Source organism: Mastigoproctus giganteus, chromosome 1 (assembly GCF_048544385.1).
Source record: "Mastigoproctus giganteus isolate SK-2022 chromosome 1, ASM4854438v1, whole genome shotgun sequence".
Classification (NCBI taxonomy): domain Eukaryota; kingdom Metazoa; phylum Arthropoda; class Arachnida; order Uropygi; family Thelyphonidae; genus Mastigoproctus; species Mastigoproctus giganteus.
This window is the reverse complement of record NC_143575.1, coordinates 209947148-209962975: the sequence shown is the minus strand read 5'-3', so window position 1 is coordinate 209962975 and position 15828 is coordinate 209947148. Positions and strand designations below refer to the sequence as shown.

The 15828-nt window shown below is 35.5% G+C and overlaps 1 protein-coding gene across 2 annotated transcripts in view; it reads left to right on the top strand.

Annotated features, from left to right (window-relative positions):
* Nucleotides 1-15828, top strand: part of YME1L (ATP-dependent zinc metalloprotease YME1L) — a 214943-nt gene that overhangs the window by 181819 nt on the left and 17296 nt on the right. For both annotated transcript variants that reach the window (XM_090384179.1, XM_090384177.1), the window contains exon 17: nucleotides 9094-9220. In XM_090384179.1, the coding sequence (XP_090240305.1) occupies nucleotides 9094-9220 (127 nt within the window). The remainder of the gene's footprint in view (nucleotides 1-9093; nucleotides 9221-15828) is intronic.

Genomic DNA, 15828 nt, shown 5'->3' with positions numbered 1-15828 from the left:
CGATGTCCATTTCCACTTGCAGTCTGCCAAACCTCATGTGCTTTTTCTGACAGAATCTCGGTTATCGGTCGATTCAACTACTGCTCATCTCAGATGCCCAAATTATTCACTGTATGATTCCTTTCACCTCGAAGGTGGTACTTGTGCATATGTCCGTTCTGATATTCCCTGTCAGAGACTTGGCAATTTGGAATCTCCTCTCTTCAATCTTCTCTGGCTTAAAATCTCCCTACCTCATTGTGTCAAATTCATCTGTTGTCTCTACCGTTCTCCCAACTCCACTAATCACTTGAAGCTCTTTGACTTCCTCTCTTTGCAACTTGACTTTCTCCAGTCCAACTTTCCTAACAGTGAGGTAATTTTCCTTGGTGATTTTAATGTTCACAACTCCAGCTGGTTTCCATTTTCTAGTCACATCGGCCCAGCTGGTCAAGATGCTGAGGCTTTTGCAATTACTAATGACCTTGCACAGATTGTTCATTTACCTACAAGAAAACCGGACAATCCTAATCATACAGCCAACACGCTTGATCTTTTTCTCACAAACAACCCTTCTAAGTACATGGTCGAAGTGAGAGGTCCTTTAGGCACTTCAGATCACAACTTGGTGATTGTCTCTTCTCCAATGGAGCCTTTATCTCATGGCTATTCAACCTCGTGTTGTTTGGCATTACAAGAATGCAAAAGGGAATGACCTGTGAGATTTCTTTTCTTCTTTTCCTTGGTCGGATTACTGTTTCAAAACTTGTGATGTCAATGTTTGCTCAGATCGTGTCAGTGAAATTATTCTTGCAGGAATGGAATCCTTTATCCCACACTCCACTTTAAAATCTCGTCCTTTATCTAAACCTTGCTTTTCCAATAAACGTGCTAAGGCTGTTCAAGAGAAGAATGTTGCATATCATAATTGGCTTGTTTCTAATTCTTCAGTTTCATTTTCTGCCTACACCAAAGCTCGCAACAATTGTAAAGCAGTTATTAATCAGTCTAAACTAGAGTTTGAACAGACTAAGAGTAGAAAACTTGCTTCTTACCCTAATGGTAGCCGAGCATTCTGGTCTCTTGCCAGAGCTGTTGGCTGCAACTTTTACCCATCTCTGATCCCACCTCTGTCCAAATCTTCTGCATCTAAAAAACTTGGTTTTCTCTTTCGCTCTCAGCATTACTTTTCTTCCAAACAAGTATTTACAGCTTATATACGGTATTATACAGCTGCTCACAGGCTTCTTGATTCCATTCAGAAGAGGGCAGTTAGGTTAATTAATGATTCATCTCTAACAGAGTCTGTCCACTTGCTGTCTCATAGACGAACTGTTTCTGCTGCATGCCTCTTCTACAGATACTTCCACGGGCACTGTTCTTCTGAATTGGCTTCTATAATTCCCACTCTCTCCTTCAAAACAGTCCGAACACGTGCCGCCACCAGCCAACATCCATTTACTGTCCAACTTCAAACTCATAGAACCAACTTTTCACGTTCCTCGTTTATTCATTCAACTGCCATTTTCTGGAACAACCTTCCTTCATACGTATTTCCTGAAAATTAGAGTCTACAGTTCAAGTTCAATGTCAACAAATATCTTTCATCTTCTCAACCTTCAACCCAAGCACGGTACTAAGTACTATAGGTTCTAATACCTCTCGTGTTCGGGGTCTACATAAAAAAAAAAAAAAAAAAAAAAGATTCCATAATAATATTAATTGATTACATCACATTCTTCCTGGTTTTCTGCCCATTCCAGTGGTTTATTTTTGTTGACATTACTGTAAAAAAACTGAGAAAAATAAAAAAAAAATCGCACAGTTTTGGCAGTTAAAATGAAATGAAGAGAACAAAATATGTCATGGAAAATTGCATTCACAGAAGTGAATAACTAAACTCTTGTCACTCATAGTTTTTGAGAAAACCCATCGGTCCTAATCCAACACTTCACCAAATATATGATGTAATAAAAACAGAGAGAAATACTCTCGTAGCATAACAAACATTTATATCAAATACTACCATTAATAAAAAAAAAATTAAAAAAAGAAGAAAAATCAGTCTTTCAAATTATTCCAGATAACTGACATTCTACTGTAATTATTATGTCTATTTGTAGTATCATTTTATTTTTTGATTTCAGATTCATTTATTTTATTAAATACAGAATAATCTTGAAAAATTCATAACTTAAAAACTGTGGTGCGTTTTGAATATTTCTCCAAGTGTGGCTGACCATACAAAAGGCAGAGGGAAAATAAGCTAGCCAGACTTAAAGAAAGAAAGGAGAAAAAAAAAAAAAAAAAAAAACACCGCAGTTATCTGCATTGCTGTTTCATTAATAATTTCCAAACACCACTTTCCTTCTGTTTTATATATTTCCTACAGTGGATGATTTTTACCAGTCTGTATTCACAACAAAAAAGAATTCATTTTGCAAGACATTCAACAGAAGACATTCATTGTAGAGTACATAATAATAGAGTAATATGTATTTAATTTTTAAGGCAGTTTGATTGCTATAATCATATTGTACCATTTACACCTCATATTAAAAATACAGTACAATCACAACATCCATAATGGAGAGGGAATTACAACCCACGACCCTTATATTCCTTAGGCAAGCACACTACCCCTACCCACTGGACTGATCTGGCAGTACAATTTCACACTTTGGCTTAATGCCGGTGGCTGTTGCTCTGTAGAGATTAGGAATCAGAGCTATCCCACTGTATTTAAAATTGAAAATGCACCAAATAAAGCAAACTTGAAAGCATTGTCAAGGCATCAAGTGTCTCGTCGAATAAACTATTTACAGTAAGTAGATAATGTAAATTGTTTACTTGAATTTTTTTTTTTTTGGCCAAACTTATGATTCGTGTGATTGCAAAACTGCAAGTACACTATATGTAGTGCTTGAGCTGATAAGCACTCAGATTTTTTTAAAAGGAACCAATGAGCACCACACTGATATTCAGTTTTCTGCTCACATTTGAAATGAGATCATGTTTCTTTATAAATGTGATAATATGTGTAATGCTGTCCATCAATAGATTGACAGTGCTAATTGCTTCAAAAAACAAAAACTTCCTTAAGTAACATTACTAAGTGTAAGCATAAAGCACTTTCAATTGAACAAAAAGTAGACTCAATAAGGAAACTTGACTAGGATGCATCAGTTATGACAGTTTTGAAGAATATAACATAGGCCGTTCTACTTGAAGAAGTAAAAAAGTGAGTTGATAAATTTTATGAAGGAAGTGACACTCCAAAGTCTGTGTAGCCAAAAACATTACATACAAAGGGTACTAGGAAAGTTTTGCAATACAGCTTTGTTTATTTAATTTTTTCAAAGTAATTTCCTCTACATTCAATACACCTCTCCATCCTCCGAAACCAATCTTTAAACCAGTTCTGCCAAGTTTCACTAGGGAGTAAAGCACACTCGTTGTCCCAAGCCCGTAGAAGGTCCTCATCACTGGAAAACCGCCTCCCTTTTAGCTTCATTTTCACATGCGGGAACAGTGCAAAGTCGCAGGGAGCAAGGTCTGGCCTGTAGGGAGGGTGCTCGAGAAGTTTCAGTCCTGTCGTGGTCAAATATTCGGTGCAGGCTTTGGCGCGGTGAGCTGCAGCATTATCGTGATGGAGGTACCAGGTGTCCATTCTTGACTTTGGCCGCAGGTTCTTCATAGATCCAATGACTTTAGGCAGGCATTGTTCAGTATACCACTTAGCTGTGACTGTCTTCTGCGTGTCCAAAACGACACGTTCCACAATTCCACTCGATTTGAAAAATACAGCTATCATTTTCTTCTTTAGAGATCGGGATTTTCTGACAATTACGGGTGTGTCGTCATCATCAAAGACCCAAACTTTGTTTTGAGCCTTGGTCGGCAGATCGTAATAGTACAGCCAAGTCTCGTCACCTGTCACGATGTTGTTCACATACCGAGATTGTCCCTTATCAAACTTTTTTAACATCTCCCGGCACCAAGTCACACGTCGTGTCATCTGCTCTTCAGTCAGTTGATGCGGCACCCAGAGAGAACAAAGTTTCTTCACGTGCAAATGATCTTGCAGAATCGAATGAATTGCTGGTGCATTTAGGCCCAAAGTATCCTCTATCTGTTGGTAGGTCACTCGCCTGTTTTCGTCACGCATTTTCCTCACAGCAGTAACGTTTTTCTCCGTAACTGACGTTCGTGGCCTTCCCGGCCTCTCCGAATCCTCCAGAGTGAAATTTTCCCTTTGGAATTCTCTATACCACCTGAATATCGTTGTACGATGTGGACAATCATCATCTAGTGCAAGAGTCATTTCTTCTAAGCACTAGTCTATGGTTAAACCACGCACGAAATTATACCGCAAAACTGTCCTTATCTCATTTCGTGACCACGATGCCATCGCAAGCACTTTACACTCTCACTACTAATGAATAACTGAGCCCATCGACTTGGCGCGGCGGCTACTATGCACGTATGAACATGTCTCAACATGCAGCAACAAGCAGCTTCCTGTGATTCATTGTTGCGTCATATTGCAAAACTTTCCTAGTACCCTTTGTACATCCAGGATCATTGATATAGTTGGATTACTGTATGAGTGTTTTAGGTAATGAAGAAGTGAAGGTTTACCAGTGTCGGGCTTACTACTAATTCAGCAAGCAAAAAAATTCCATGATGACTTGAAAATTAGTAAAGCCCGTGATTTCTCACAAGGTTGGCTCCATCACTTCATACATTCCACGGAATGCAAAAATTAGATTTGGCTGGCGAGAAACTTAGCTCCAACCCAGATGCTGCCAAAAAAGTAAAATTCATTAAAGAGTTTACTAAATGCAGTATGTTTTGGAAGAAAATCTAGCTGCCAAGCAAATTTATAATGCAGAAGAAACAGCATTATTTTGGTAATGTGTTCCTGACAGCACACTTGCACTGAGTAAGGAAATGGCATGTGGAGTGAAGTCAAAAGAGAGGTTAATGGTTCTTTCATGCGGAAAAGCAGGAGGTTCTCGCAAATTAAAGCTATGATAATTTCCAAAAGTGCACATCCGTGTGCTTTTAAGCATGAACAATTTGTCTGTTTATGATTATGCTAATAAATGGGTTTGGATAACTTCAAAAATTATGGTAGATTGGTTTTTGAATATGCTTTTGTTCCTGAAGTATGTGTGCATTGCAAATCTGAAGTCAAAAATGGTTTTAAAATAATTTTCATTAGATAATTGCCCTACCCATCTGCATCACTTTTAATACTGGGTAATGTGTTTGCAGTTTACTTACCTCCAAACTGTACTTCTGTAATCCATCCTATGAACCAGGGAATTTTGTGATCTTTAAATTGGCATTACAGAAAAAAAATTCGTGGAAAAGCCGCTAGTTGCTTGCAATAAAAAAAATGGTATTATTGGATTCAAATAGGGAATTCAACATCAAGAATGCAATTTGGACTATAGATAATGCATGTGAACTGATGTAACACCTGCAGTGCTGAAAAATACCTGGCATAATTTGTTGTCTGCAAGTGTGCATGAAGAAAGTGACAGTTTGTGACAAAAATAGAATGCTTTCTGAAATTATGGAAATTGCTGAGAGATTGGGAAATGAACCTATTATGGAGAATCTGAAAAGTGATAACATTGAAAAGTTGATCAACATTGACTTTGAAGGGCCTATCCTGCACCCTGGCTATCTATAATGGTGAAACAGCTAAAATGATTTTAGAACCTGAATATGATAAAGATGGAGGTGAAAGTGATGAATATCATCATTATAGCCACAGAAAAACTTTCAATACATTCAGTTGATCACTTGCACAATACTGGCTTTAGAACAGACATTTTGCATAGTTACACAGGATAAGATGAGTTTGTACTGAATTAAGAATAAAGTTATGAAGGAGAGATTGCAATGTATGGAGATCTTTTTGGTATGATGTGTTCAAGAAAAGTTTGCAGAAGAAGAAAAAAAAAAATTCCTACATATGAAAATGCTGCCTCAACCTCACATTCTATGGAGTTTTAATGGCTCTCTGCTCAATTTTTACTCCAAATCAGCAATTTTTGTTAAGTAAGCACAAAATTTCCAAAGTACTTATTCTTCATTCATCAATTATTGATTGATTTTTTATAAGTTTGAATTTAATTGCAGATTTTTCTAGTTATGAAGATGTTATTGCATACATACAGGAGCTGTATCTGTTGGGTTTTATGTAATTAATATTCTGAGTTATTTAATTTCTGTATTTACAAATTTAGGTGAATGTACTGGCCTCCGTAGCCGAGTGGTCAGGAGTGGGAGTGCAGTAGCACACGCTCTTTGAGTAGACCGGGGTTCAAGCCCCTGACTGCTGAATACGGTCTATCTGCCAACCCGCACTGGACCAGCGTGGCAGATTATGGTCCATTTCCCTCAGCATGAATTGTTGAGGAGGTTTCCATCCTGCAGTGGGTTGATAATGGCTGCACTTTTACTGTATTATTTTATAAAATATTAAAATGTTATTTTTTGACGATATTTTTGGGTTATTCAGCTGGCAAAATATATACTTATTTTATTATACAATTGATGAAAGCCCTTCCCAAATTTACATTGGTAAAATTAAAATTTTGTCCAATCATGTGACTACATTAAATTTTGCTATTGGCTTACCTGACTTGCTGATAATATAAAATAGATAATAAGAATTACCCCTGAATACTAGGTTCAAGCTCCGTAGCTGAGTGGTCAGGAGCGGGAGTGCAGTAGCACACGCTCTTTGAGTAGACGGGGGTTCAAGCCTCTGACTGCTGAATATGGTCTATCTGCGTGGCAGATTATGGTCCATTTTCCTCAGCATGAATTGTTGAGGAGGCATCCATCCTGCAGTGGGTTGATAATGGCTGCACTTTTTACCTTTTTTTTTTTTTTAACTAAACTCTGCAGAATTTTAAATAATCTGGTATGTGCTGGATCCTCAGGATGCTGGATTTATGAAGTTCTACCACTCTAATTACTAATTTTAGATACATTACAATCTTATAAATATTATTTAGCATTGATATTGAAATTTCCTTCTAAATAAGATAACAGTAATTCACACTTTAATGGCCAACTACTACTATTAAATCCATTTACCACTGTTTTAAGTGAAAGGCTGCTAGACAATAAGCTTGTTAGCATATATGCTAATGCATCTATTGTCTTCACCATGTTCATCTGTCAATTTGCATGTAACAACTCAACTGCTAGTAGACTGATTTTCATGAAATATTGTGTTTTGGCCTTTGAAAAAGATTTCTTGAGCTGTTCTAAATTTCATTAAAATTGGACCAATAGAAATCTAGTAATTATTTAATTTATTCATTTTTTTTTCCAGTCCTCATGTAATAACTTACTCAAGTGGATGAATTTTTATGAAATTTTATTGTTATGCCCTCCCTTCACAAATCTCTCTCTTTAGAGAAATCAGAGATCTCTCTCTTCAGAGAGATTTGTCAAGCCATCCAAAATTTCAGAACAGAAATCTGACAATTACTATATCTTTGTCCATCCATCCACATGTAATAACTATTCCCAGTCGATGAACATTCATGAAATTTTATATTTTGCCCTTCTAGAAAGATTTGTCAGGCATTCTTCAGTTTCATTAAAATCTGGCAATTATTATTTCTTTAACTCTGTCTGTCCACATGTATATTTTATAATTTATATATTTCTGTACAGGGTGTCTCAAAAATCTTGGTACAAACGTTTAGTGGAGGTAGGTAACATCAAAAGGAATGTGAATCGCATAGGAACCCATAACCGGAAACGTCATGGGAAAGTAGTAGCAGAGGCACAAGAAACAGAAATGACACAAGACAGTAATTAGTGGCAAACATTTATTTGACATAATATTAACAATGGAGTATGAGATGGATGCATTTCATGAAGTTACAACAGATGCTCGAAGGTTCCACCATGAAATGCAATGCATACGTGACACAACGCAGCATGGATTGGCGGACACGGTCGAACACACCTGGAGTTTCTTTGACAGTAGCAGCAGCAGCGCAGACGAGTTTCGCCATGAGATCCATTTCCGTCTCCACAGGCGATTCATACACGATAGATTTGAGGGCCCTCCCCACAGAAAGAAATCAAGGCTCAATAAATCAGGTGGACGTGGGGGCCAGGCAACGAGTCCACCGACGCCCAAAACGCCTGTTCAAATGGTCACGAAATACCTTCCATAATGGGCAGGCACCCATCATGTTGAAACCAAATGTTGCGTCTCACATTTGCTGGAACATCGTCAAATAACCCTGGTAGAACTTGTTCAAGAAAGATCAGATATTTAGCGGAGTTCATGTGGGATGGTAACAGGTATGGGCCAACTAAACAGTCACCGACCATACCTGCCCACACATTTATTGCAAAGCGATGTTGTGCCGCATGGGGGCGCACACCGTGTGGGTTGTCGTGAGCCCACACATGAGCATTGTGCTGATTGAATAAGCCTTCCCGAGTGAAATAAGCCTCATCCACGACCAAAACATAACCCTGTATTTTGTTAAAACAATTTGTCAGCCTTTCCCAAATTTCATTAAATTCTGAGATATAGAAATCCAACAATTATTTTTTTTTTTCATATATATATCACATAGGCTATCCATATAGTGTATATTGTAGCTGAAGCACTGACCATTATAGTTTGTTGTCATGTGCTGGTTGGAGGAATAAATGGGCAATGTGGTGGATGCATAGAAACAAAGTTTCTCGGTTCTTGCACAAAATGGTTTGTTTTTTTTTTTTGCACTTTTTTTTTTTGCACTTTTTTTTTTTTTTTGCACTTTTTTTTTTTGTTGTTATAAATCATAAATTATTACTATTTGCTGACAGACCTGAAATGTAATGTACTGTATATAAAACGTCTTATTTTGTTATCCTTTTTCATAGCTGTCTCAGGTGATGCTACAGCATTTCACAGACCTGAAATGTAATGCACTGCATATAAAACGTCTTATTTTGTTATCCTTTATCATAGCTGTCTCTTAATGTATTGTAATAAGTTATATTGAGACTAATTGCTTATAATAAATGATTGTTATGGTTGTGTTAGCTGATTATGGTGGTCATCTATTACAGACTGCCTACATTCCTGAAAAGGAACACTACCATGTCACAAAATCCCAGATGTTAGCAACTATGGATACACTTATGGGAGGGAGAGCAGCGGAAGAATTAGTATTTGGTCCAGAAAAGATAACATCAGGTATGCATTTCTATTAGTATTAATCGTATGATGTACAAGAAAGCCTAAGGCTTCTGCTGCACACAGCTGTAAAATAAAATAATAAACTAAAGTAAAAAAATCACCTGTTTGACTCCTCACATATGTATCCATCCAGCTGACCTCAAATCTCCCCAAGCTGCCAGGCCTCAACCACCTGTGGAAGCAGCTAATTCTAGTAATCAGTGTGCTAGTTAAAAGAGAACTTTCTGCACCAGTGTAAACCTCTTCCCCCATAATTTGAATTTGAGTCCTTGTTCCGGCATTATTTATAACAGTAAAAATTTCACCCTCATTCATTTTAATTTTTCCTCTCTGCCTGTACACCTCAGTCAGGTCTCTTCTAAGGTGTTTAGATACCAAACTCTTTTACAGAGGTCTGTGTACTTGGTGATGCTACAGTGATAGTGTTATTTTTGTACCTGAAGAAGTACTGTACACTTGTTTCCAGATGCCTCCATAGGCAGGTGGGCAGGAGCAGCAGTGCATAACACATGCTTCTTGATTAGACAGGGGTTCGAGCCCATGACCACCCAATACGGAGGATGCGGAAAGGTCAAGGAATGACCACCGCATATCCCCGGAGCAATATGGCCTTAGATGCTAATGCTCCTAAAAACCAAATAACAACAACAACATTTATTTCCACTTAAGTGGGAAGCATGTCTTTTTTCTTAAGCAGTCACAAAATTTTTCTTCCAAATTGCCAACCATGAGAATGACATTTGTGCTGTAAGTAGATATTCTAATCGCATATACAGTATCCAAAAATGCATTTACATTTAATTTTATGCTGCAACATTTCATTCAAATAGTTCAGACATGCAGTCTTTTTGTAACTTGCACATCTGATAAATATTATGTACACAAGTAAGAGTGGAATAAAATTTAGAACATTTTTTAGTTCTGAAATTTACAGTTGGATTTTGCATTTTACCAGTTTTGAATTAGCCTTGTCACTTAACAAAAGCTCCATGCTGTGATTTTCATTGTGTACATTTAATAGTTTCTTAATTCTAATAACCAAGGAGCTAAAGGTGTTCTGTAATATAACAGGTGTCACCCTGTAATGTTATATAAGACTACCATTTTATATTATATTGCAAGATGACTGATAATATAATATGGAATGAAAAGTAAACTAATTAGGGTCACCTAGTTTTCTTTCCAGTCCATATTAGAAAAAAATATAACTCATTGCAGTCTGCATCTCTTATAGGCAGAAAATTAATAGAATGTAAAATAAATACAGGAAACTCTAAAATCTGCCACTTTAGAATCCTTAAAAACTTCAATCCTTCACAATTCCTTAAAAATCTGGCACATTTCATGGGAACAAAAAAAAAAAAAATCTGTTTACAATCCAGAAATATTAAGAAATATTAACAATCTGCTACTTGTATTAACAATTATATTTGTCTATACGAATCCATGCAAAAAAAGGGTGATATTTCTGTCTCATTGCTTTTGCTTATTCAGTAAACTTTGTAATGTAGCATGAACTGCTCTTGCAAATTATAGCTGAGTGGCTGGCCATACAGCTCTTGTGTGTGTGGACCAGTGTGGGTACCTCTAGAAAAATGTATAGTTATTCTCTTAGCTCATCAGTTATTTGACAAATTAATTATAGTGGCAGAAAAAATTAAATATGCTCCTTGCATGTAATAACTTTTATTATTACATGCAAGGAGCCGACCGGGCTAGCCGGGTGGGTAAAGTGCCTGTCTGGCAACCCAAAGGTCGCGGATTCGATTCCCGCCTCGGGCTTGGATCAAAGTACTGCAAAAAACCTTGGCAGGTGCAGTGCATCTATGAGAAAGCGAGTGGAGAGACTCTGTTAGAGATGAATCATTAATTAACCTAACTGCCCTCTTCTGAATGGCATCAAGAAGCCTGAGAGAGGTTTTGGGGGCACCACCCCAGTTGTGGGAATGCGCCAACAACTACCAAAAAAAAAAAAACATGCAAGGAATTGACTGAATTTCTCCACAGTACATTATCTAAGTCTAAAATGTCATGTAAATTGGTGAAGATTGTGCATGTCTCATTATAACACTTGTCAGAATTTTAAGAAAAGTTCTTTGATGTTTTACTGCTGATAAGTAATCTGAACTACATTTTATTGGAAATTTTGAAAATTACTTGCAATTTGCTTTATCACATCAGAATTTTTTACCAATAAAAAAAATATTTTTTAAAAAAAATTTTAGAAATTAAAAAAAAATTTAAAAATATATTGGTGGAGGTACTTCTGGTTTATTTTGTATTTTTACAGATTTTTCAAATAGGTTGTTTTTATATAAAAATATTTAACAGAAATATCAAAGGCTACAGTCCCCTGTCAAGTATAGATGACTGCAAACTGGATTTCTTATACACTAGAATGGGTTAAACTTGAGCCTTTTTGACTTCCTCAGTCAGCTAGTTTTGGTGGTTCTCTTTTTATCATCCAGCAGTAATCATCCTATTGAGATTCCATCCATCCACTTTGGTACCTGTTTAACTATTTATTTTATATCCTGATGGAATTTCCTTCCCACTCTCGCTTATTTCTGGGAAACAGTTGAGATGGAGTGCAAGAAATGTACCTTAACACTCATATTGTAGCCTTGTTTTTTTTTAACTTTGTCACTCACAATTATGTCATAATCTGGATGTTCATTACTACTTTTTTAAATCCAATCCAAGCATTCATTTCTGTTTGGTTCATGGATTTTTAAAATATAGAGTTTAGCAGCAGCTTGCAGATTTGAAATCCAACAAAAATTCCTGCTCTGAATTTTTCATATGTAAATGATGGAAATTTAGTACAAATGACTTAAATGAATTTCCTTCTTTATACAGGGCTTGGATGAACTGTTTCATTAAACCTAGCTTTATATGCAGAGAAAGTAACAGTACTTTGTTTTGATCTACTAGTGACACATCTTTAATGTTCTTTGAGCCTGGTGTTGCAGACTGTTTTGATGGCCACACTTTCTTTTCCCAGTATTCACTTGCTTGCCTATCCCATTCACCTAGAAAACAAGGCATTTTTGGCCAAATAGCAAGACAGTAACTTTAAAATTTCCACACACACACACACACACACACACACACACAAAAGCCAAGCATGATCCTTGTAGTGCATTTTTTCTAAATGAGCCTTAACATTTTTGTAGTTTTCTTTTAAGTGTTCTGAATGGTCTATAAAAAACAATTTCTTGGCATGTCAGTTGAAAAGGAAATGCATATTGCATATACAGTGAAATCTCTATAAGCAACCACCTCCTCAATGAAATCACCTTTACAAAAGACCAGTATTTCTTTAAAAAGGTTTCAAATAAGTATCCTTTATTAAAACTCTATTCTCTAAGGTGACCACTCTCTGACTCGACTACGACCATTAATCCTATTGTTTGGTGGCTGGTGTATTCTATAGATTTCTAGGAATATGTAATTCTTTAAAACAACCATTGTCTTATCTAACCAGGACTATTAATCCTGTCGTTTGGCAGCAAGTGTTTTTCACAGATTTCTGTGAATCTGGAGTTTCTGAAGTAACTATAAATATTACTACCAAATAGGTATTCCATTCATTTATTTCTGATTTATCCATCTTCAAATATAGTCATGATGGCAGAAAAAAGCAAAATGAAAATTTTAAATTTAGAAACTCAAGCAAAGGTTATAGAAGATGCAACAAATAGCTTATCACAAAGACAATTGGCAGAAAGGTATAATTGTGGTATAACACACAAATTCAAAAACTTTTACAAGAAAAAAATAATATTAAAGAAAAGTGGATTTGGAATACAAATAAGAATATTCAATGAGAAACATATCAAGAAATTAATGAGTTAACACTCACCTGGTTTAACAGTGCTCGTGCTAGAGGAATTCCAATATTACAAGAAAAGTTTTTAATTTTGCAAAAGTTTTAACATTTTCTACTAGCATTTTCTGAAGGATGGCTTTGTAAATTTTGTAACAGAAATAACATTGTTTTGAAGGCTCTGTGTGATGAAAGTGCATCTGTGAATGAAAATGATGTTGAATAGTGAATTTCATGTTTGCATCTTTAACACAACAATATGAACCCAAAAACATATTTAATGTAGATGAAACTGGCCTCTTTTATCATGCTTTACCAAGTAAATAATTAGTGTTTAAGGTTCTAATTATTTCAGTTATAAAAAAGAAAAACAACAAGTGACAATTTTAATATGCCTAAATTCTTCTGGACAAAAAGATCAACTGTTGATAGTTAATACTGCTCTGCAACCAAAATGTTAAAAAAAAGGAATGTGGCATCCATGAATATTGATTGGTACACCAATACAAAAGCATGGATGACAAATTCTATGTTTTCTGAATGGCTTCATAATTGAAGAATTAGTTTAAAAAAATTTCACTAGCAGATGTTGAATACATAAAATTGATCTGGAATAGTGTTAGTGAAAATACTCTACAAAAGGGTTTTAATAAATGTGGAATTAACTGTGGTACCGACATGGAGGTCTGATGCTAGAACTAATTATAAACATCAATATGGAATATGAAGAAGATTCACTCACAAATGAAAATAATGGTGAAAACTGAAAATAAAAACTTTGATTCTGTTAGGACAACAGTAACAATTTAAGTGAAAATATGAATACAAATGATGAATCATTGAAGAAATTAAAATTCCAGTAGAAGGAAGTTTAAATAATGTTTTAAGACTTAAAAATTTATCTTATGATTTAGGTAATAAAAAAAGTTAAATTATTAAATGATTTTGAAACTATTTTAAAAAAGGAAATAATTCAGCAAAAAATAAAATCATCCAGACAAACTATATCACCCAAATATTTTTCCCCCCCCTTATATTTCAACAAATAAAAATACAGTGGATTCCTGTTATTTGGGCCACTGGTTAATCAGGGCAGCCGTTTATTTGAGACCAATCGAGAAAATAGCCAGTTTTTACTTCGTTTAATCGGGGCAGGAGACCGCAGCACTGGAGATTACCCTACGATTGTCTCCGACGGTACACATGGTTCGGTTGAAATTCTGGAGGTCTCAACCATAAAACAATAAAAACAATTAGCAGTCACCTGTTTATTGGGCTTTTCTGTTAGTGAAATCTGTCATAAATGGACAGTAAACTCGATCTTACTGAATTTGCAATAACACTGACAGCTGGAATTCTGTGGGTTATTATGGTGAAATGTGTTTACACTTCTATGAAATCTTCAATCTTATAAAAAAATTAATTTTCAGATCTTCTCTTCATTCCTATTTTTAAAGCTTTGTAACTCGTTACTCTGTTCTCACTTGCACGTATTGTGTTACTTGCAATTTGTGTGTGCCTTGTTCTTTGTTATTGATTGTTTATCTTTTTACTGTTTTAAATTTTAACCCCACCTACAAATGTCAGTGAACAGAAATGTCAACTAGTTCGTATGTACATATTACAGTACGTATTAATTATTCCTATTATCACGTATATTCTTCCGATTTTCACTTATCATTTAGTTTTTTAATTGGTAAGGTAATAAATTTGTGCTTAATATATCTTTGCTTTTATAGCCTGTGGATAATATTCCTCCTATTTTCACTAATTATAATCACTGTTTAATAGAATTAAAATTCAATTCACAAACATGATCACAATGACCGGCGCTTACTGCACATCGTATAGTGAACGGTACTTTACTATGTTGAGTTTGTCGTAACATGATTTGATTGTACAGTGAACCAATTGTAAAGGGGGGGGTACATTGTATTTTTAACTATTTACGTGAAACTTCGGATAATTGGGGCAGCCGCTTAATCGGGCCAAAATGCACTAGTCCCGATGTGTCCCAAATAACCGGAATGGACTGTATATATTTTATATTATCTGTTTAGTTTTAAGATTTTTATAATTAAAGTAAATAATTAATTAAATAATTGTTTAATTTTTAGACATAATTAATATAAAAAAATTTATAATTTCAAATAAAATGTTTTTAAAATAAGACATTTCTATTGTTCTATTAATATTTTTGTTATATCATGTGATATCTGACTCTTTATATATTTCTGCAAAGCAGCACCTCTATAAAAGATTAAATATACTAATTTTTTTTTTTTAATGAGAGTGCGTCCGTGCAGGCGAATATTTTACGGCTCTAGCTAACATACAAAATATAATTTTGATATCATATACTTGGATTATAGGAAAGCTTTTGATGCTGTTACACATGGAAAACTACTGTACAAATTGGAACAGTATGCCATTAAGGGCAAGTTGCTACATTGGATAAAAGGATCGTTGAGTGGGAGAAGAAAGTGGTAATCAGTGGATACTGCTCTTCATGGACTAATGTTATTAGTGATGTCCCCAGGTACTTCCACCCATATGCAACTGGTGTTGAGCCCATTGTTGTTTTGTATATTTATCAATGACAAATGCAAAGTACTGCATATGGGTGCCAGTAACCCCAGAGAAATGTACCAACTGTGTGGTGTTACACTCAGGATAGTGGAGATTGAAAGAGACCTGGGGGGTAATTATGCAGTCAGATATGAAGTTTTCTGAGCAATGCACACAGGCACCTGAGCAGGTCATGGGGTCTTGTCAG